Source organism: Heliconius melpomene, chromosome 6 (assembly GCF_056956725.1).
Source record: "Heliconius melpomene rosina isolate 202511_hmr_F chromosome 6, ASM5695672v1, whole genome shotgun sequence".
NCBI classification, from domain to species: Eukaryota; Metazoa; Arthropoda; class Insecta; order Lepidoptera; family Nymphalidae; genus Heliconius; species Heliconius melpomene.
The window spans coordinates 14,109,555-14,131,950 of record NC_140394.1 but is presented as its reverse complement, the minus strand read 5'-3'; the positions used below and the strand labels follow the sequence as shown (position 1 = coordinate 14,131,950).

Sequence of the window (22,396 nt, the reverse complement as noted above, 5' to 3'; positions counted from 1 at the left end):
ATTTGGTTAGGTAGAGGGAGGAGCGCGGACAGTGGAGCCCCTTAAACCTACACTTGGATCGTAAGTCCCAGGCACTCTCCAAACTCCTCTCTCTGCAACGCGACGGGCCCGGACGGTGCGCGGTGAATCCATGGATTTTTTCTCATATTCTATATTTATTGAGTTTCTAAATTTTATTTGTTTAATTGAGTAATAATTATTTTAGTTTGTTGATAAATTTTGTTTTATTTTAATAAATAGTTAAATAAACGTTTATAATGTATTAAAATATATAAATCTATTTATTTTAATAAATACTTTTAATGAATAGAACAATAAATAAAATTTCAATTTAAGGTACCTACATTAGCTATAAATATACAGTTATACTCGTACATAACAAACATGTTGCTACTTCAATCTATCTAACTTATAATAAAATTGTAAGTAATCATCGTCTGCACATTGGATATAAATGAAAAAACCTGTTAACAATAACAGGTTTTTTTCTTCAGGCTTCATTTTTTAATCAAAATGGCTGGAATTTTTATTTTTGATATATAGATACTGCTTATAAAGGGAGAATGTGATTTTAACACAAAAGTAATTCAGATTATCCATACAAATAATATTTTTTCTAATTGCAGAGATGAACGCCGCGAACGTATAGTAGCGGAGTGCAACGCAGTGCGGCAAGCTCTACAGGACTTGTTACATGAATACATGGCTAATGTAAGTGTCTTTGTATTGAAAAAATATTTTTGTATTTTTCGATAATTGTAAACTATTTGTTTCTCTTTAAGTGATTTTATATAGTAATTGAACTCATGGTCTATGGCTGTGCTTGTAATAAGTAGCTTCATTTTTAAGTACATTTTTAATTTGAACAACAATTTGTATAATTTACAGAAAACAGCTATATACAATACTTCAAACTTTTAATCATTTCCTTCCCGAGTGAACAATGTGCTAAAGTTCGGAAACCTATTATCTGTTTCTCCTAGAACATTGTCAGTGTCAAGACATTCCATTCTACACTTTATGTTTAGTGACATTGAATGTTAAGTAGCGAAACACAACGTCGTCATTTAGTTTTGTCATTTCCCCTCAAAGGAATCAAACCCGTAAACTCCGTGCTTGCAGATGCTGTCTATAACAACATTGGTTTCCTAACTGTGTTAATTTAATAGTTACTTATAATTATATCCATACTAGACAGACGTGACTTAGAGGTGTGCCACTTGAGGGAGTAATTTTCTCGCTATACATGTAATGGAATAAGACAAAACGTGGCATTGAGTTCCGCCACTCAACAAACAATATCTGAATAATTGATCAGGAAAAATGGAAAAGAAATATTTTAACATTAGTACCTTCTGCTGGCATATAGCAATATACAAGATAAAGTGTATAAAATATATATTTTCACATTAAAAGGCCGGTCGAGCGGAGCAATCTGAGGGTCTCGAGCGCGCGTTGGAGCAGATGTGTCGCAAAACGAGGGACTTGCGTCGTCAGCTACGTAAGGCCGTCGTGGATCACGTCTCCGATAGGTTTGTTTTAATTTTCTACCATTTATTACCACTTTCTACTATTTAGTAATAGTAGTTGGATAATTTGATTGATTGTTTGAATTTCTACGGTTTTTTTCTATGTCAATTTTTTTTAAAGTGTAGTAGTACTTTGAATATATCATACATATAATATTGGAATACATATTTACGGTAACACTCTCATTAAGAAAAACGCAAAATTCTTGGATGGTTTTAAGAAGCGCCGATTAAAGTCCGGCGTCTTTCGAATTTTCGTATGTTATCCACAAATATTTATGTTTGTTATTCATCTTAACCATATTGCTTTTAGAATTTTTTATTTAAATCTATTTTTAACGGTTAATTCACTGTATTAAATTAATTTCTGATTTTGTAATATTGAAATATGCAAGTGATTTATTTTAATTATGATGGAATTTGTGATAGCAATATGTACCACTTTTTTATAGTTTTATATTACTACCATTTAATACCATTTGTTACTAATTTCTACTAATTCTGTTTCCTACGTTATATTTTTTCCTCTTAATATATTTACCTCGCCTTAAAAAATAGCAAAATATTTTTGTTTTTTTTTTTATTTCTATTGTAAAAAATAAACTATTATTTTATAATTTTATATGTCCTCTTTTACAGTTACAATATCTTTTTTTACAGTTTCCTAGAGACGAATGTGCCTCTGTTAGTACTTCTAGAGGCAGCTAGAAGTGGTAACGAAAAAGAAGTAGAAGAGTACGCCGTCGTTTTTACCGAACACGCTAATAAATTGGTTGAGGTAATATTTTTGTGGATTATTTATGACTTTTTATATATACCTGGGTAAGCAGTGGGAATTTCAGTTTTGAGACACTGTTTTATTCCTTTTGCCGAGTTTTAAAGATTGCTGGGTGGCGGAATTTAATGCTGTGTTAGTCTTACAGTGACTGTCATCGCGATGCTTGTGGGTTCGATTATCGCTTGAGGGTAGCTAACTAGTTCATGCTACTACACTGTAAGTCAACAGGCTTTGCCTTCATATCAGAGTGAAGCAAGGAAAATATTAAATATTTCAAGAATTGATCCCACAACTTGTCGCGTTTACAGTCGCACACTTGGGCCCTTGCGCCGCTACGGCCTCAAACATTGATGATCGTAATTAACATTCTTTATTTTAATATGATTTAAATATTACACCATTTTATATGTATTTTTCTCTCTTTTTTTCATACAGGTGGCAAATCTAGTGTGCTCTATGTCTAACAACGAGGACGGTGTCAAGATGGTCCGTCACGCCGCCGGACAGATTGAATCATTGTGCCCTCAGGTCAGATAATAGTATTTTATACATTTTTATACTTTTTTCATATAGAGTAGCTTGAATCACAGCTTCGCTCAGGCTCACGGTCTCTCTCAATTGATATCAGATATTACCAGAATAACTGATGGAACAGTGATTTGTAAGAGAGGTAGGGAAAGACCTCGGTTGACTTTCGAAAACACAGTATCAAAGATATTGAGGGAATGTCACGTAAAATTTTTGCGAACCCCCCAGAGACCATGTATGAAAAGGTTGATGACAGTGGACGAGGCGAATGAGGCATGTAGAGACCGTAGCGTTTGGCGCTCCGCTCTCTCTTACTATCCCACTAGGGATAAAGCATAAAGCTAAGTAAGTACCTGATAGGGAAAACGACAGATCTCTTCTGGATCTCTTGCTGACTGCTACCGAGTATCCGTCAAAGCCTCTGGGTACATCTAACCATAGTCTGGTGCACTTCAAAGCACTCTTAACCCAAACTGCTCATACACGAGCATCCAGAATTCGGTTGTTTTGGTAATATAAGTCAGCAGTTTGGGATGGCCTGCGTGAATTTTTTGCATCTTATCAATGGGGGCAACTTTGTTTTTGTACTGAAGATCCTTCGGTCTGCGTGGATGCTGACACGACCACTATTTTGCAGTGAATTGAATATTGCATAACCAGTACTGTCGTTCGTATTGGCGGTTCGTATTTAAATGTTGTTAATAAAACGCCATCTGTTAGGGACGACGCACGCACACATAAACCTATTAAAGGGATACCGCCGCCCACGGCTCATTCCGTAATCGAGTCGTAGGTATTGGCGATAAAGTTCAAGTTAAATTTATGAGTATGAAATATTTTAACCTATATGCTGTTCCCGAAAGCAGAAGTGCCTACGTTTATAATCCTGTATATAATAAACATACATTGTGCAGGTGATAAACGCGGCGCGCGTGCTGGCGGCGCGCGTGCGCTCGCGCGTGGCGCAGGAGAACGCGTCCGCGTTCGCGCGGGCATGGGAGGCAGCCGTGCGCCTGCTCACCGACGCCGTTGACGACATCACCACCATCGACGACTTCCTGGCCGTCAGCGGTAAGTTAGGCAAAGACAAGACAAGTCAGTATTGATGGATTTTGAAGGCTTTTTGCTGGATATGTTCGCTTGTTCCTAGTGTGACTCTTCACTTTTAACAGAAAACAATTAAACTTTCATAGGATTTTGGTGAATTTTGATCTGAAATTTATATATATATTTTTCTTTAATTTTGCAGAAAACCACATACTAGAAGATGTGAACAAATGCGTAGTGGCGTTGCAAGAGGGCGATCCTGACTCTTTGGAGCGCACCGCCGGCGCCATACGCGGGAGGGCAGCCAGGTTCCTTATATTAAATTACTAGCGACCCGCTCGCAGCTTTGCTCGATAGAAATATGCAATTCTTTATTTACTAATCTCAATGGCAGTCGTGTTCTAATAAGATTATCATTTTCAAAAGAATATGCACACATTGAGAAATAAAATTTCAACCAATAAAAAAAAATTGTAACAATTTTGTCCAACCTATTGTTTTATATTGGCAACTTTTTATTTTAGGACTGATGTAAATAAAGCAAATATTAAATGTCAGGGGAATGTTAGTTTTAAGGCAAATAGACAAAAAAATAAAAAATGTCCTTACATTATTAAAAACTCTCAAAACTAGATTTTCTCATGTACGTTCCGTATATAAAAGTGAAAGTCAAATAATTTTATCCAAAATAAGAAGTTACATGCTCGAGACATCTGACTCCAAAATATTAGATAACTAATGAAAAATATGCTCAAATGTAAGAATAATTTGAATTTGCAACCATTTTATGATACACTAAATGCATATATAATGGGGAATTAAATGTCTGAACACTAACCTGATGTGTGATTTTAAATAAATAAGATTATTATTTTTTATACAGGGTCTGTTCAGTTGTGACTCAGGAAATGGATAATTACGAGCCCTGTATATACACAAAGCGAGTGTTAGAAGCTGTCACAGTGTTGCGAGATCAGGGTAAGTGGATATTCTATTTTTTTTTGGTTTGGTGTGTATCCGTATGTCAAAACATTTTTACTCAGTAACTTGTAAGTGTTAAGTTAAAAGTAATATCAAACATGGTCATCAGTCATCAAGTCTGCAGTTCCATGAAAGAAAGAAATTTGTTTTTTACTTCAATAAATTGTTTTGAATGACATTTTAAAATACTATTTGTAACTGCACACTAATTAGAGTAGGAAGAGGAAACACACTTTACACTAGGTAAAAACACTCCGGTTCCTACTTCTTGTTTTCATTTTGGAGACGTTGCTCAGTAGCGGATCTCGACTGTGTGCTTTGTCTTCTTTAACCGAACGAGAAAATGAGAATATTTATCTTCCTAAGTCGTAATCGAACCCAAAGTCATCGCGCTTACAGTCTAACCTTATGCCAGGAATCTGCGACAGCCTCAATGTAACAATAATGCAACTTAACTTTATAGTTATCAGTATGTGTGTTACTTTATTCTGTTTTACTTTTAAAAGATCTATTTGCTACGAATATGAATGAAGTTTAGAAAAAAAGTTCTTAAATTTTTTTATTTTATTTTATCACAAGTATAAAAATGTTTCCTGATTTCATAGAAATCACAGATTGTTGTTGTTGTTTTTATATATTAGTTTTATTTTTTTTACAAATATGAGTATTTTTTTAATATGATAAAATTGAAATAATAATCAGACTAGTCACATTCTCAAGTCTCATATAAAAATTTAAACATATTTATGGTTAAATTTTGTTTGAAATATACTTTTTCAATTTAATCATATTATACAGGATGTTTTGATATTTATAATATTTAAGCTTCTTTTGGTGGATTTGCCTTGATGAATTCTATTGCGCGGATGATTGCTTCAGGAATCGGGGGTGGTGTAGGGATGTGGGGACCCTGTAACAATGATTTAATAAGAGCTGATAATCTGAAAACGGCTGAACATACTGTCATGATTCATGGTTAAGAACCCTTGACTAAGTCACCTTTCAAACTAAAAATAAATCTAAAACGGATCATCCGCTTGAGAGCTAGGATGTCACACCAGAAATTTTTCTCACAACATAATTAGGCCTGAAAAATTAACAAACAACAATTACACGAACATATCTGTTCAAAGCTCAAGTATTTAAGCACACCCCCCGAAAATATCACTACTGACTATTCCACTATATACGGGATGCAGCGTGAATCTAAAGAAAAGTAAATGTATGTAAGTCTTACCTGAGCCTGGAAACCATTTTCGTCAGCTGAGTATTGTAGCTCGATGACTTGACCATCAGGGGCGGTCCATCTGGCTTGACCTTGGACTACTTGGGCTGGGGCTTCGGCCTGGTTAAAATACAATGTTAGTTGGTTATTTGCTATGGAATAAAATAAATGTAATGGCATATTTGATTATGTATCAAAATTTCTTGTTGGGTAAACTATACGGGGATACGCAATATATGCGTTTAGACCAACATAACTTTTAAGTTAGGTTCCGTCTTTCAATCCATGTTGTCCCTGATATGAAAACTGAACAAAAGATATAATGTTGACTATTATGACTATGATGACTTGATTCCTCTAAAAAAAATTTTAACGAAGATTATGAATGAGAACAAAAATAAATTAAACAGTTTTTAAAATTTTAATTATAAATTTTAATTTGATGCAAATCCCACTGCGTTAAGATTTTTTAAAAATCTAAATTAAATACTCACTCCAGGTACATTCTTAAGGGCACCTTGCTCGTTCGCAGCGATACCGTTCTCAGTTTCATAGGCCCATTGGTACTGCCCATCGACTCCCACATCCAATTCCTGCTTCAGGATTTGGGCACTGGCCTCCTTGCCCACGATGTGGGCTACATCTCCTGAGGCATACGCCACAACGGCTAATAAAATCAGGAGTTTCTGGAATATAATTATTTTTGTACATTAATTCTTTCATTATAAAAATTGTGAGAGTCTATAGCCTAGAAGATATTGTTTTTTTTTTGGAAAGGGAAACTGGGAACCTGTCGTTAAGACACATCGTTCCCATAAAGACACTTTCCGCCGAAGTTTTAAATATTTTATTTCTCCGAATGTAGATTGCACCTGCATCCTTGTGCTTCTGCGCCAGGACCTGGCCCAATGTAATTCTTAGTGTTTTTGTTATTTAACACGACAGTAAAAGTATGTCCATTTAAATTATGTATATTTCTATCGATTAGATAGAGTGCGGTGTTGGGTTCCCCGAACTCTCCATGTAATATCTTATAACATTTTTCTGATATCCCAAGTACTCGTAGCTTTATGGTCTCTCTTAGTACAAATAATTAAAATATAGACCAATTTTGCATTATAACATTTAAAGGTAACATGAAAATAGTTGATCTTAATTACTAACAAAATTAGAAATTGCTTAGAATATATTATATATCAAAATCGACTTTTACCCACTTACAGGATATGAACCGCAACCCATCAAAAGACGAATAAATGTAACCTCTTGAAACATTAATCTGTCGTTGCGCAACATCCATCAATTACATGATGACCTTCTAAGAAAATAACTTGAGGCGATTTTACGAAATGTTTTATGTGTATGCGCATACGATGATGGGTAATTTTCTATAGCCCACGTTGTAAGTGGTAGCGGTGGTAGCGGAGTGTGTTAACAGTAGGCAGGAGGAGGTAGGAGCTTCTCTCTGCCTACCCTTCTATGTACAGCTAGTATACTGTCAATTGTCAGAATAATATAGGAATTTAGAACAAATAATAAGTTCATTCATAACGTAAATGAAAATCGCTCTAAAGTTATGAATTGACACCAAAAACTAAGTTGAAATGTCAAAGATGGTATTTAACCTTCGGGTAATGTGGGCGAGTAAATATATAATTATGTTTATGTCTATATGTATATGTAAGTTTTTGTTTACCTTTACTTCTAAAAGTATTATTAACGCCCTAATCTCGGCAACTGCGGGATCAAATTGAAAAATATTATTGAGTTGGATAGGCCACTTATTGAAGAAGGCTATGGGGATGATACTGGGGTCCACATTAGCGATATAATTGTATGGATCTCCCGTCTCTTAAAAGTAAGACGGCTGTGACTTCGATGTTGGTGGAAAGTAATTATAATTATTTGCCCGCTTTTGTATTTTTAGCACATTTTTATAAACTTGAGATTAAAACTGTAAGCCCCATTGGCCGTTACAGTAACTCCGGCTGCGTAGGGGAGAGGGTACTCTGTCCCTGAGATGGTGCAAGACTAGGCTAGGCTTACTGCATTCGATTGCAACCACATCTCTGTAACGTGGTTAAAACATTTTTAAGAAATAGAACCAAATGAAAGCTCTTCCTCTCTCCAGGAGGCGTGTTTCGTTACGTATTCCGTACGTAGCAGGGTAAGCAGAGGGAACCTGTGAACCTTAACACTAGTTAAGACACTAAGCTCGCGAATTTCCGTCAGAATACGACACTTTGTCTTTACACAACTAGAAAAAGAAAGTAATTGATTCATTTTATTGTTTACTGGGAATCGAACCTGCAGCTGCAACTATCACGTTTGCAGTTACACTACACGATGGCCTCAATATATTGATTATTTATTATTTAGTTTTAATTATATTTATTTTATTTGACAGTTGGATTTTTTGTTAAAACAAAAAGTCCAGTTTTTGCTTGACAAATTTTAGAACAATTACATTAAAGAAGTTTTTAAATAATTCCTTTAATTTATGTTTTTTTTAAACTATCACATTTTTCATCATTATTTTTTATTTATTCTTCATAATACAAGTTACAAATACTGTGCAAAATGAACGCTGCTTCAAATCCTGTTGCGTTCAATATTTTCACGAAAGTAAAATTTACTTCTCCTTATATAAAATGTTAATAACACTTACTCACCATTGCAAGTTGGTGTCAGGCTCGCGACTGCGCTTGCCGGCGTCACGTTGTGCTATTTATTAGGAGGGAATACTTACCCCGCGCTTACAGTCGCACGCTTGTGACCTCAATGAGTGTGACCTCAGCTTTTAAGGCGATATTTGAAAATAAATTAAAAATATTCAATTCTCGATAACTGCTTTGTAAGCGGTTGCGCAATTCAAATGAGTAATGTTCATCTTTTTGTACTATAACATTTCGAAACGGTTTGTTGTTCATCTGCCCGGCTGGGATCTCGCACATCAGGCGAGGCAGAAAAGAAGGCACACCCTACACCTCGCAGCGCTTCATTTTCCGAGTACTGGCGAATGTAAAACGAACGTAAAATGATAACTTTTATCTTGTTTGCGGGATACAGCGGGAAGCTAAAAAACTGCATACGCATGTAGTATATTAACTGAAAACGAGTTTGGATTAAAGACTCATCCGTCTTGAAATGGGGTCAATATGTCGAGAACTTATGTTACCTTCATTGCCAGTATAGTAAAAAGTGTTTAATATATTTGTAACAAACTCTTAGACAAAAAACCTAAGTCATTAAATGAATATATGTATATTTTGTAATTAATTTTACGCTTACGCTACATCCTGCATATAACTAGGTCGTCTCAAGGGAATGTGCTAAGACACTCCGTTTCCCGCGCACCGCTCAATTTCGGAGATAATGAGGGTTGAGTGACGGAACTCAACGCCGCACTTGGAATCGGTTCCAGAATGTACAACGTTCGCGTTTACAGTCATATAATAGATAGATAGATACATAAAATTGTTTATTGCATACACAAACTATAAGTACAATAAAAAAAAGAAAATCGATAGCTGTAGAAATATAACTAGCATGCAAAGGCGACCTTATCACTATTAGTGATGATTATGATGTCCCACTTAGCCACGGCGACCTAGACATCCTACACCAGGTACCTTCTCCCTACCCGGCTGCGTGCGGGATACGTCTTGGTATCTTTAAAATGTTGAATGTTATCCCACTTTGTCACACTTTTGTTTGGTTGGTACTATTTGCAATTCAGTAATTATTATTGTTTTATAGCTTCGATCTGTATCGACACATTGCAGGGTAGACAGAGGGAACCTGTGCAAATCTAGTGTTAAGACACTCTGTTCCCGTTAACGCACGTCCCGTTTATCACTATCTGCCGAATAGAGGCATTGGCAGCGAACTCAACGCTACGTTTAGCCTCGTTACAAGAGCGAGGAGGTGAAACACTCGCCTGCTTGTAAGTACCTAGTAGTATTAATTAAGTTTTAGTTAATCGGCTTTAGAAGGACGTGAGCTAGCTTAACTAAATATTGATAACAACAGTCAATTCAATATCTCCTTATCATAGAGTTATACACTCACCAAACACACTACACACTACAATATAACCTTGAAAACTTCACAGATTAAGTAACCGAAACCTAGTTAACATTTGACTTACGCCTAATTTGAAAAAAAAAAAACAAATTAAAAAATAAACCGTCTAATTACGAATAGGCCTCGCGCACGCCTGGTACTGTACCATTATCTATAAAAGACGGTAAAAAATCACGTTTGGTACATGCAGGCTCTCAAGTTTTTGTTTTTTGTTTGTAGTAGATAAGAATAGAAATACGATACTCGTACATCACCTGTGGAAATTTCAACTGTCTAGCTATCACGGTTCATAACATGGTCCCGTTTTACCGTTTTGGGTACGGAACCCTAAAAAATGATTTATTCAACCTATCGACCTTTGACATTTTAACATTTAAACAAAAAATGCAGGGGGGAAACTTAACGTATTATTATGGTAGTCGTTAGATTAAGTTAGCTTTAGATGTCAAGGACAATTAATCAATATTAAATAATGTTATTTTGTCGCAGTTGAAGACTGTCAGCGATGGTTGTGGGTTCCATTCTCGCTGTGGTAGCGACAGAAGGCGCGACGGCGTTCAGTTCCGCCACTCAACACAATGTTATTTATTCTTTATGTCTACCATGTTTCACTAGGGCGGGGAGATGATATTATTCAGATTACTAAGAGAGGCGCTAAGTTCCGCCACATAATTACCAGAATGGTGTTTCGTAACTCTTAACAGTAGGTTACGTCTGCACAGTGCCGTGTGTGCGATGGTTGTGGGTTCGATTTTCCATGATTGAGCAATTTTAATTCCAAAATCAAGTGCAAAATTTTGTAATTACCTTGGATTTTTATGAAATTACTATTACTAAATAGGAACAGTTAAATGTAATATGTATTTAGAAACTTTAGCTATTGTTTAGATTAATTAAAAATTCGTAAGTTTTAAGAAACAAGTTATTAACGTTTATTACAAAACTAAATAAAATAATCTTTTTTCAAAGTTTTATTTAACTCGAAATTTTTGGATATTTAATTCGTAAACTCCCAAGGAAAATTAGACTTAGAAACTTGTTAGATTAGAAACTCTGGCATTTAAGTACGTTAGGGAGTGAAGAGGAACACTAAGAGAGAACTCTTAAGTTTGTCTAACGGGAAAAAGGCATGATTTTCCATTTAACATCTTAAAGTCATGCTGAGTGAAGGACGGAATAATAAGAAAAGATATATTTTTTAATATGTATGTTTATATACAAGATGTACATTATAAGAAAAATGTGTATGTGTATTGAAAATACTAAAAGTGCAAACAAAATAAAATAAGTGAAATCTTAGGAAAATATACTAAAAAATGTTAATGTTCCTCAATCCTCATGTTTCCCTATCAATTTGTTTTCATTTATTTTGTAGAATAGTTCCCAAAATGCTAAACGGTCGTAGAACGGACGTTTGATCATGTTCAGTTCAGCATTGATCTCCAAGAAATTGTATGAATTCTTGGTGATGGGAAGCCATTTTATTGGCAGGAGTTCAGATAATTCAGGTGTGGGGTCTCTGGAAAATTTAAATAAAATTAAATATTAGAATATCGATTTTTTGTGATGAATTGTTTTTAGTAATAAGACAGGCCATTTGTTTCTATTGAGCAATAAGTGTGTGACTGAGCTCTGGTGACTGCCGTTATTGAACGTGAATGCGAAACTTAGTTCCCGCAAAAGTCACTCTCCAGTGAGTCACTCTCTCACTCACTCAGCATTTGACTGTTATACCAACGGTTGTAGGTTCAATTCCTATACGGGAGAATAAATCCTCGCTCTAGTATTAAGACAAAGCATTTTGCTAAATATATTTTGTGTTCGTACAATGTCACCTGTACGAATGTGTAACAAAAATATAAAATGGATTACTGACCCGTACTTTACGAAATTAGTCCAAAGCGCTGTAATCTTATCAATGACTTTTTGATCGGCTACTGACGGTTGCGCCTTATTCTCCATTATGTCAAACAAATACCCCAGTTCATCCGCGTGGGCTGCGCCTTTCAAGGTAATGTTATCTCTCTCCTTAAGGAAATTCCTGCCACCGTCATATGAAAATAAGTACTGATACACATTCTCAGCACCATACTCAAGTAACTTTGCCACACTTTTCTGGTTTGGGTAGTTAAAGTTGTAATCTGATGCAAAATCGATGATTTCCGAACGTAATTCAAGGCTTATTTCCTCTTCTCCAATATAGAAATGTTTCATTATATTTTCCATTTCTTGGAATTCTTCGTCGTAATTAAACGAATCTTTCATGTTAAATACGTTTACATTCTTAAACAAATCAGATTTTTGGTTGTCTCCATACTTAAATAAGAACTCACGGTCGTTAAAACCAGACAAAATGGGTATATTTTTTACTTTCGGATACTCCATATTGATTGGATAATCTATCAGTATGCTTTCAACATTATCGAATTCTTTTTCAACACAAACTCTGAACTCTATACCCAGCTCGAACGTAGCTCCTACGACTAATCTAAAGTCAGCACTTTTTAAGAAATCCAGAGCTTCTGATAAATTTTCAGTCTGGAATCCTAGTCGTTCAGCAATTTTCAAAGGTCTTGATATATCCACTTCCTCAATGACCCATGGACCGAACGCACTGCCACTTTGGATTATGGCTTGATTAAACAGCTTCTCTCGCTGATAAATCAAGTGAATCTCCACTGACGAGGCACCAGCACTTTCACCCATAATAGTAATCTTGTTGACATCACCACCGAACGCTGCAATATTATTTTTGACCCATCGTAAGGCCAATCTCTGGTCTTTTAATCCCTGGTTTCCAGGAAATTCAGGTGTATCGGCACTCAAGAAACCATAGGGTCCCAATCTGTAGTTTATAGAAACAAGAATAATATCATGTCCAACCAATAATCTTGGACCATATAAACCTTTATGTCCAGTACCTGCTTGATATTTGCCGCCGTGAATCCAAACCAATACTGGCAGTTTATTTTTAGAGCTTCCTTTATTTGGAACATAGACGTTCAGATTGAGACATTCCAATTTTCCTACTAAGTCTAGAGTAACTTCATCGATTTGTGGACATACAACTGAATCGTCGTAAGCCTCGAAGACTTGGTCGAACTTCGGATAAGGTACTGAATGAACTATCCTTATAAGTCTTGGGCCAGCCCCTATGTTGGAAAAGTTCAGGTACCTTGGATCCGTCATGCACGAGTCTGGAGGCATCGCTCATGATCTCCTTGGCCGGATAAGAGTTTGGACGGTATCCAGCGATCACATACCACACCAATGACCTCCCGCCACTTAGCCCAGGCAACGCTTATCCGACTTAGGGGCTGGCCCAGGACTTATAAGAATAGTGCTCGAGTCCGAGCTCTCGCAGGCCACATACTCGGTCTTTGACACATTGCCAATATGCATTTCATTCATGGAGGATGGTTATGTAACGCAAATGCTGCAGCTAGAATGTATCGGAAAAGATACCAAAACGCTCAACGTCATCCCGATTATCGTGTATTTCGATTTTTCTCTCTTCAACAAAGAAGTAATCCAGCAAGTGTCGTACCATTTCGGAATCCAGATTAAATGCACCAACTTTTAAAGTTACTTGCAAAAACAGTGTAGTACATCTTTTTTATAGTACAGTCGGTTAAAGTTGGTGTAGTAAATATTTTGAATTTAATGTTTGGCAAAAACACCACATTTTATTGAAAACTGATGCAGGTATGTTTTAATCTTAAACTATAATTCACAGAAGGGTTACTCATGATTACATTACAGAAAAAAAAATGAAGAAAGAGTAATATTTGTAGTTCTGGGACTTGAAAAACCATCACAGGGTGTCGGTTTTTCCGATATTTTTTAAAATCAATATAATATGAAAAATACACGACAAAGATTTTTTTTTATATTTTTCTCATAACTGTCACGACTTGGTCTATCACCTGGTTTCGTTTTATCGTTGACTCCTGGGACACCCTGTATAATATGACGCGGCATCTTTACTTAAATTTAATGTTAACAAAATAGTACTTTCAACTTTTAATCAAATAATTGATATATAAAATAAATTTAATATAAAAAAAATGTAATTTTCCGATATATTCCAAATACAACACAACCTGTTTCCGTCACGTCATTAACGGGATAGTGCCAGCGACTACATAATATATTACTTAACTTCCATTCAACAATATTTTCATTAAAAAATCACAAATGAACACAATAAAAAAAACTATTTTGCGTATAACTTTAAACGTACGGATGGTACAATAATTCAACATAAGACAATTTTTAACAGTTGCGACGATCTTTAACATACGTTGATATATAATTTCAATATTTATATTCCCAATTTATCAAAAACTTACCCCAAAAGGATTGTCCCCGTCAACTTTAGCATAAGGTATTCCAAGGAACATGGAATAATCTCCATCATCAGCTCTCAGACCCCTGATCAAACCTTGCTGGGTATCCACCAAAGGATCTAGCCGTATCCTGGCTTGGATTACCCCAAGAGTCAGGATCACAAGGCAGCCGACTCCCCACATCTTGCTGTTACTAAGTTTAAGAGTGCTCTGACACGGATTTGTAAGAATTCTTAAGATCTGTTATCTTAAGATATTTTGAGATAATGTCAATGTTAACGGTTTCATTTGTTATGTAATGAACTTACAAGTACATATAGGTAATTAGTATAAAACGACTAACATGTTCCATCTGAAATTAATATACAACGCAACTCCTCCAGAATTCGGCAGAAAGTGGGGAACTTAACACTAGCCTCTCTGCCTACCCTGCTGTTTGCGGGATACAGCGTGAAGCTGATTTATTAATAGAAGATATCACAGATTAAAAATACGGGAGTAGAATAGAATGGGTCATGTGTCATACACAACTCTTAGTTATTTTCAGTGGACCATCCATAAGGGCGGTGTAGGTAAGTGCAAGTTAAAAATATACATAAGGAATAATGAACATAATGAATCCCAATTAAAGTTATGTAAATAAAATAAAAATTATAACTAAGGCAAGTAATTAGATCGAATTGTTACTTTTATTGCTTGCTGAGAGCAAAGCTGTTCAGATTTTCTATATATTTTTAAATTTTTATTCACAGTAGTTTCCTATTAAAATTATGCTTTTTAATTAAATGAAATCAATAAACGATAATTAAATTATTATTTTCAATTAAAAAAGTATTTTTATTATAAAATAACAAAATTAATTGAATTATGAAAGATATCCTCTTTAGGACTGTAACATTAGAAAAAATGCTATGCTATATTATTACATTATTAAAACGAATTAAAACGTGTCAGTGTGTACCAAGAGAAAATAATAAAGGAAAAATAAATTATCGTACAATTTTAAATTTAAATTTAAGTAATTTATAATATCTACATATAAAATATGTTTAAATTAACACCAGTAAAATATAATTTATTTATTTAGGAAATTATTAAAACAATTGTAAAAATTTTATTTCATCATGAAGCATTTGAAGCAATTTAGTTATATTATAAACGTTTGCCTTTCAATTTGTTCTCATTTATTTTAAAGAACAGCTCCCAAAACGCCATTCTACCGTGGAACGGTCGCTTAATCATTTTCAGTTCAAAATCGATGTCTAAATAATTGTATGTATCTTTAGTGGTAGGTATCCATTTCACTGGCACAAGCGCTGCTTCTTCAGGCGTCGGTTCTCTAGAAATAATAATTCGTTTGTTATTATTTTATCACTTACTCCCTAATGGGCGGTAAAAAAATATGGGATGACCTAAATCATAACGTAAAACAAGTACCCAGGATAGAAAGTAAAGTAAAAAAAAACTAAAATTTAAAAATAATCAGGCTACTGCGTGATGCCAATCAATAAAACGATGATGTACGAGTATATTGCTACTAAATATACTTACCCATATTTTGCGAAGTTAGTCCAAAGAGAGGTAATTTGATCGATGACGCGTTTATCATCCTCAGACGGTTGTGCCTTATCATATGATAAGTCAAACAAATATCCCAGCTCGTCCGCGTGAGCTGCACCTTCGACGTCTAATATATTCATTCTCTTCTTAACGAAATTCCGCCCACCGCTGTACGAAAACAGATACTGATACACATTTTCTGCTCCGTTTTTAAGAAACTTTCGTAGACTATGCTGTACGGGATAGTTAAAATGATAATCAGACTGGTAGTCGGTAAGATTCCAACGCAATAGTTCACTTATTTCTTCATCTCCAATGTAGAAATGTCGAACTATGTCTTCCATATCTTGGAACTCTTCATCATAGCTAAATAACAATTCTAAATTGTTAAAAACCTTTAAATTCTTAAAATCATCGGCTTTTTTATCTACATACATCATTAAATACTCGCGATTGTTGAATCCGGATAATATGGGAATATTTTTATCTTTAGGATAGTCGATATTAGTTGGGTGTTCTGCTAATATACTTTCAACATTTTCAAATTCCTTCTCGACACATACGTTAAAACCTAAGTTTAACTCGGACGCAGCAGCTATGACTAAATTTGTATCTATATTTTTTAGAAAAGCCAGTGCTTCCTGCAAATGTTCTGTCTGAAAACCTAAATGTTCAGCAATTTTTAAAGGTTTCGATGAATCTGATTCAGCTATCACCCACGGAGCAAAAACACTACCGCTTTGCATTATCACCCTATTAAATAATTTTTCCTGTTGCTGTGAAATCAAATGAAATTCAACAGAAGCAGCGCCAGCACTTTCACCCATTATCGTTATTTTGTTAGCATCACCACCGAATGATGCAATATTGTTCTTGATCCATCGCAGCGCTAGCAACTGATCTTTCAAACCTTGATTCCCGGGCACTTCCGGTGTGTCCAGACACATGAAACCATAAGGCCCAAGTCTATAGTTGATAGAAACAACCACAACATCATGGCGAATCAAATATTTTGGTCCGTACAAGTATCTGTTACCAAACCCTATACGAAATCCGCCGCCATAAATCCAAACCAAAACTGGCAATTTATTTTTAGAGCTCGCCTTGTTCGGAACAAACACGTTCAAATTTAGGCAATCCAGTGATCCCACTATGGTGTTGTTGAATTCTTCGACTTGCGGACATACGGCGGAATCGTCGAACGCTTCAAAAACTTTTTCGAATTCGGGATGAGGTGATGCAGCCTGTAATGTTTGTTACATGGATATTAGAAAAAAAATAAAGAGAAAAGTTCAAACTCAAACTCAGGCTCAATTAAATATTTTCATCTATATATATAAAATCGAAAGGTCACTCACTCATCATGAAATCTCAGCAACTACAAGTGCTAGAAATCTTAAATTTTGCATAGGAGTTACTTATAGGACGTAGGTGCTCGCTAAGACGGGAATTTGCAATATTCGACTTCTAAGGGGTTGTTTTTAGGGTCGAAAGTTTGTATGAAACTTCGTTACTACAAATGCTAGGAGTCTCAAATTTTGCATAGACGTCACTAGGACGTAGCCATGGAGACAGAAATTAATAATAACATAGTTCACGCGGGTGAAACCGCGAGCGGGCCGCTCGTTATATTATAATATCTACATTAATATACTGATGTTATTAATCCATAGAGGTTGTTTCGTTGATTCCCTGAAACCACTGGTGTGAATTAAAAATAATCGTGACCCATTGATATTGCAGTCAGAGTTACATCTGGCACGCAGTAAATATATGTGTCATGCACAATTCTTCAGTTTATTTAATCACGAGAGTGAAGCCGCAGGTGAAAGTCAGTTTAATACAAAATATATTTTAGTACTTTAGGGGCACAAAGGTGCGACAAGTTACCAGAATGAGGAATTAAATATTTTTATTTCCTTGTTCTGGTAACTACGCAAAGCGCAGCATTGGGTTCCGCTACTCAACACGGTATGCCTCCGGGATCTGAGGAAAAGTCAGGAACGGAAGTGTCTTAACGAGAACGGAGTGTCTTAACACTAGTTTCCCAGGTTCCTTCTACCTACTCTGCTATGTGTGGGAAACAGCGAGAAGCATATAAAAAGTACATATACATAGACAGAAAGCGAGTTATTAGCAAAATGTGGATTTATAGAAGAATGCTACTAACACTTTAAAGTTTTCTAAACTAATCTTGATTTGTACGTAGTAAATGTTGAATTGTTTGAAGGCATTTTGGCAACATGTTAAACAATAAAAGATGTACTTAGATCAGTATTTATAGGTAATATATTTATCTTAGTTTTTATCAATAAGTACTCTTTTCTAGGATAAGCCAATTTAAGTAATGTTGGAAATTCCAAGCAATATTTGAAAAATTGGGCACGCTCGGAAGAATAATTAAATTTTAAATTATTTTTATTTTTTGCTCACGTAAACAAAGCTCAGCTCAGCTTTGCTCAGCTGCCCTGTTTATACATGGAAGCTGACCCGGTACACCAGAACCGGTTCTTATTTTGAATAAAATGATTTGAAATTGAATATACATACCCCAAAAGGATTGTTTACATCAACTTTAGCAAAAGGTATTCCAAGGAACATGGAATAGTCGCCATCATCAGCTTTCATACCCTTGATCAATCCTTGTTGCGTATCCACTAAAGGATCTAATCTCATTCTGCCATGGGCGAACCCAATAACCAAGAGCAGAAGACAGTTGATGCTCCACATGTTGCATTCATCAAATCGAAAGACTCTTTAAACGCCTCACCCAAGTAATTTTCACTCACCTGTTATCTTTGATGATTCGATGATAACTTCGATATCTCCAATCAGATAACTATTCCAGAGGTTACGTCGGTCATATATTTTTTTATTCGAAGCCATTTGCATTATTTCTATGTTACATATGTTTTGGCGCGGTAGGACAAACTCCGACTGTAAAAGCGAGAGTAGTGGATTCGATTCTCATGGAGAGAATAAATTATTTACATTTTGTCGCTTTCACAAGGCAAATCGCCGCGTTGAATACGCTACTCAACACTTGGTAGCCTCTGCCTGCGTCATATGCAGGACAGCGTGAAGGTAAAGAAAACCAAGTGTATAAATAAGAACCCACTTGAAATAATATCTAAAATGGATTTAGAATTATTTAATATTTTATTCTAATTTAGTACAGTTTTCTATAATTTCCCTTTGCTAATAATAATACACACACCGGCATAATTAGGGGAACACAAACAAAAAAGGATTTTTTTTGCAATTTGTGGGTAATAGTACAAGTAGTTCATTTATTTAAACTATTACTCTCGTATAATATTACATTTTGAGACATATTGACATTTTTCAATAATGCAACAGAAAATATACCCTTTTAAGTGTTTGTTGACAGTCAGCGCTTTTAAGTGTTTTCGATAAGAAGTTTGTTTATGCAGTCAATGGTGGCCCTAACTCATTTTGTTGTTGTTGTTTGGAGGTTTAACATTGTATTGCATACAAAATGAGTGATTTACCTGCAACCGAAGTCGCCAGAGCTGTGACATTGATAGAGGAAGGTCACACATACCGTTCAGTGAGTCAAATGTTGGGTGTATCAGTATCTGTGATCCACCGTAATGTGAAACGATACAGACAGACAGGATCTTATGTGCGGAGGCAGGGACAAGGCAGAAATGGTGCAACCAGTGCCGTAGACGAACGTTTTATAAGGGTGCAAACTTTGAGAAATCGTCGTCAAACAGCTGTTCAGACCCGAAATCTCTTGGAAGAAGTGCGTAGCGTGCGTGTAAGTGAACAAACGATAAGAAGAAGGCTTAATGAAGTTGGTTTAAAGTCATACGTACCAGCCAAAGCGCCTAAACTTAAGGTAAGTCACCGAGTTGCAAGATTATTGTTCGCTCGTCAGCACCAACATTGGTCAGATGAATGGAGTCCTGTTTTATTCTCTGAGGAAAGCCGGTTTTGTGTGAATTTCATCGATGGACGGGAAAGGATGTGGAGGTATCGAGGAGAACGATATAATCAAGCAAATTTTACCGAAACAGTGTCATACGGTGGAGGGTCTGTCATGGTGTGGCGTGGCGTAACTTTAACAGCCCGCACCACTTTAGTCATAATTGATGGCGGTTCCCTTATTGCACACAGATACATAACCGATATCTTGGAACCTCATGTAATGCCTTTTGCCCCATTTATAGGCCCAGATTTTATATTTATGCACGATAACGCATGGCCCCACACTGCTCGCGTAGTTCGTGATTACATTAATGAAGTCGGAATTACCCAAATGGACTGGCCAGCACGATCTCCAGACATGAATCCGATAGAGCATGTCTGGGACATGATTGGACGAAGACTACAGAAGAAAATTCCATCCCCCAGGAATATTGAAGAGTTAAAATTGGCGCTGATTGAAGAGTGAGGCAATTTGCCCCAGGAAATGATTAAAAATGTCATTATAAACATGGGCAAACGTATTCGAGCTCTATTAAGTGCCCGCGGAAGCAAAACAAGATATTAATAATGATTGTTAATAACCTTTGCAAAGAAAATTTGATTTTAAAAAATTATCGTAAAATTCAAAATTTCTCAAATTTGTTTTTTTTTTCTGTATTTTTATAAATAAATAATGTTCAACCCTAGTTTCTGTTGTCTCATATTCATTTTGAATAACAAAACTTAAATGAACTGAAAAACATACACGAAAATCTAGTAATTAAAAAAATATATGCTTTTTTTGTGTGTTCCTCTAATTTTGCTGGTGTGTGTATTATATCGTGTAAGAAATGCCCCAGAATTTGGCGGAAAATGGGGAACGAAACTGTCTTAATGGGAACGGAGTATCTTAATAATAGGTGTCCAGGTCCGCTCTGGCTACTCCTTGTAAGACATGACTAACTGCTGGTACAGTGTGTTGTAATATAGTTTAGCCTTTCTCGATTTATGGTCTCTCCAACATAACAAGATTTTTTCTATCTCGAAGAGATTTCATTAGTTCCTGTGAACTATATTTTAAATAAAACTCCTATTTCATTGAGTGTACATTTTTAATTTTACCATTCATTAAATTTAAAGTACATCATTATCAGTGGCGGACTAACCCCGTCGGAGGCCCGGGGCGGTGTCGTTGAATGAGGCCCCTTGACACTCACATACCCCCCCCCAAATTTCTACCACATTATCTAGGAGCCAGAGCCAGAGCGTCATCTGAAGCTTCCATCATAAGCTTAGTTGCAATATAGATAATAATTTATCATCATGAGCTAGTTCACACGCTATAGTAATATTAGTTCCGCGTATAAAATAAAATAGACTGAGATCCCAGGAGCCCAGTAGACCTACGTCATTTTAGTAAAGCTGAAATTTCGAAGATTACTAGTCTAATAAGTAGGTAAGAGTGTATGCGTACTTCCTAACTTGAAAGTGAGGCCCTTTCAAAGATAGCGCCAATTTAAGGTACACGCTCACCTACGTTAAAGTAAAAACGCTCATATTTAAATATATTTTTGATTATTATAATCCTGGTGTAACCCTTTACGTAGGCTTTACTCTTGCCAGACGTCCTAAAGACTGTTTAATATTGGGATAAAATACGTATACTTCTTCTACTTCTTCTTGGCATTAATCCCGTGCTGAGGGTTCTTTTGGAAGAACGTATTCGCGACGGTCAGATCACACGCAATATAGGTTCTCAGAATATTTTCTCCCTCTATATTATGAAGTCCGTATCTAAATCCTCCGTGAACATGTTCATACGGCTCAGCAGCCTTACTGACTGTTCAAGTCTTCCCCAACAACAAACAACCATTTCGGTAGACGGTATAGCAAGTAGAACCTCTTCATTCTGCTTTCAGAATGACTCTTTTTTGGACACGCTACAGCCGGCCTGCGGCGCAAAGGCACTGATTTAATTGTAATTACGCCTTCAATCAGCACCCTTATACGCATCAAGCTATTGCAGCGACCATCAGCTTCAAGAAGCCAGTTCTAAAGCTCTTCAGAAAGAACTACTGCCACACAATTTTTACCTGAGGGTGATCCGGTGTATATAAGGCGGTACCCTGTCCGTTATTGCGAGGCTTATTGCCCTTCCAGCAAGCTTCCTGGAGGAAAGCACACTGGACCCGAAGTCTTATAAGTACATCTGCGAGTTCTCTGCATCGTCCGGTTAGAGAGCCAATATTCCACGTTGCAAAGCGGAGTTTCTGTCTGGGTACTAGCGTTTTAAGCAGTGTTCGTACTTGACACGTTGTTGCGTTCCATATTAGCGGCGGATGGCGGTTTTTAAATGGAGCAACTGCCTTTTGACTTCCAA

At 36.0% G+C, this 22,396-nt stretch overlaps 4 protein-coding genes across 7 annotated transcripts in view; 1 reads left to right on the top strand and 3 right to left on the bottom strand.

The window, feature by feature from the left end:
• The window catches only part of alpha-Cat (catenin alpha), a 48,301-nt gene that overhangs the window by 5,915 nt on the left and 19,990 nt on the right, over positions 1–22,396 (top strand). For all 3 annotated transcript variants that reach the window (XM_085187278.1, XM_085187277.1, XM_085187279.1), the window contains exons 9-15: positions 627–711; positions 1,417–1,532; positions 2,190–2,307; positions 2,743–2,835; positions 3,750–3,906; positions 4,085–4,190; positions 4,766–4,860. In XM_085187278.1, coding sequence (XP_085043404.1) covers positions 627–711; positions 1,417–1,532; positions 2,190–2,307; positions 2,743–2,835; positions 3,750–3,906; positions 4,085–4,190; positions 4,766–4,860 — 770 coding nt within the window. The remainder of the gene's footprint in view (positions 1–626; positions 712–1,416; positions 1,533–2,189; positions 2,308–2,742; positions 2,836–3,749; positions 3,907–4,084; positions 4,191–4,765; positions 4,861–22,396) is intronic.
• On the bottom strand, positions 5,407–8,868 carry LOC146538720 (larval cuticle protein LCP-17-like). Its single transcript, XM_085187331.1, has 4 exons — positions 8,761–8,868; positions 6,583–6,774; positions 6,101–6,208; positions 5,407–5,773 (listed from the first exon to the last, which is right to left on the bottom strand). The coding sequence occupies exons 1-4, from the start codon at positions 8,761–8,763 to the stop codon at positions 5,684–5,686; spliced, it is 393 nt and encodes a 130-aa protein (XP_085043457.1). The 5' UTR covers positions 8,764–8,868; the 3' UTR covers positions 5,407–5,683.
• Positions 11,367–13,381, bottom strand: LOC146538719 (esterase FE4-like). Its single transcript, XM_085187006.1, has 2 exons — positions 12,051–13,381; positions 11,367–11,693 (listed from the first exon to the last, which is right to left on the bottom strand). Exons 1-2 carry the CDS (start codon positions 13,379–13,381, stop codon positions 11,504–11,506), a joined length of 1,521 nt encoding a protein of 506 aa, XP_085043132.1. The 3' UTR covers positions 11,367–11,503.
• Positions 15,588–18,861, bottom strand: LOC146538718 (esterase FE4-like). 2 transcript variants are annotated; one of them, XM_085187308.1, is made up of 3 exons: positions 18,634–18,861; positions 16,075–17,327; positions 15,588–15,862 (listed from the first exon to the last, which is right to left on the bottom strand). In XM_085187308.1, exons 1-3 carry the CDS (start codon positions 18,811–18,813, stop codon positions 15,676–15,678), a joined length of 1,620 nt encoding a protein of 539 aa, XP_085043434.1. In that variant the 5' UTR covers positions 18,814–18,861; the 3' UTR covers positions 15,588–15,675. The 2 variants fall into 2 exon arrangements, with proteins under 2 accessions (XP_085043434.1, XP_085043435.1); XM_085187309.1 differs by lacking the exon at positions 15,588–15,862 and having other exon boundaries at positions 16,071–17,327.

What these genes read in the sequence shown, in the direction of transcription:
- LOC146538720 (XM_085187331.1), bottom strand. An exon ending in CCCTTAAGAATGTACCTGGA is followed by an intron (nt 6,209 to 6,582) that starts GTGAGTATTTAA and finishes TATTTTAACCAG; the next exon opens with GCCGAAGCCCCAGCCCAAGT. An exon ending in AAAATGGTTTCCAGGCTCAG is followed by an intron (nt 5,774 to 6,100) that starts GTAAGACTTACA and finishes TCATTGTTACAG; the next exon opens with GGTCCCCACATCCCTACACC.
- LOC146538719 (XM_085187006.1), bottom strand. Translation starts at nt 13,381, where the DNA reads ATGCCTCCAGACTCGTGCATGACGGATCCAAGGTACCTGAACTTTTCC. An exon ending in ACTAATTTCGTAAAGTACGG is followed by an intron (nt 11,694 to 12,050) that starts GTCAGTAATCCA and finishes TAAATTTTCCAG; the next exon opens with AGACCCCACACCTGAATTAT.
- LOC146538718 (XM_085187308.1), bottom strand. Translation starts at nt 18,813, where the DNA reads ATGTGGAGCATCAACTGTCTTCTGCTCTTGGTTATTGGGTTCGCCCAT. An exon ending in ATGTAAACAATCCTTTTGGG is followed by an intron (nt 17,328 to 18,633) that starts GTATGTATATTC and finishes CAAACATTACAG; the next exon opens with GCTGCATCACCTCATCCCGA. An exon ending in ACTAACTTCGCAAAATATGG is followed by an intron (nt 15,863 to 16,074) that starts GTAAGTATATTT and finishes TATTATTTCTAG; the next exon opens with AGAACCGACGCCTGAAGAAG.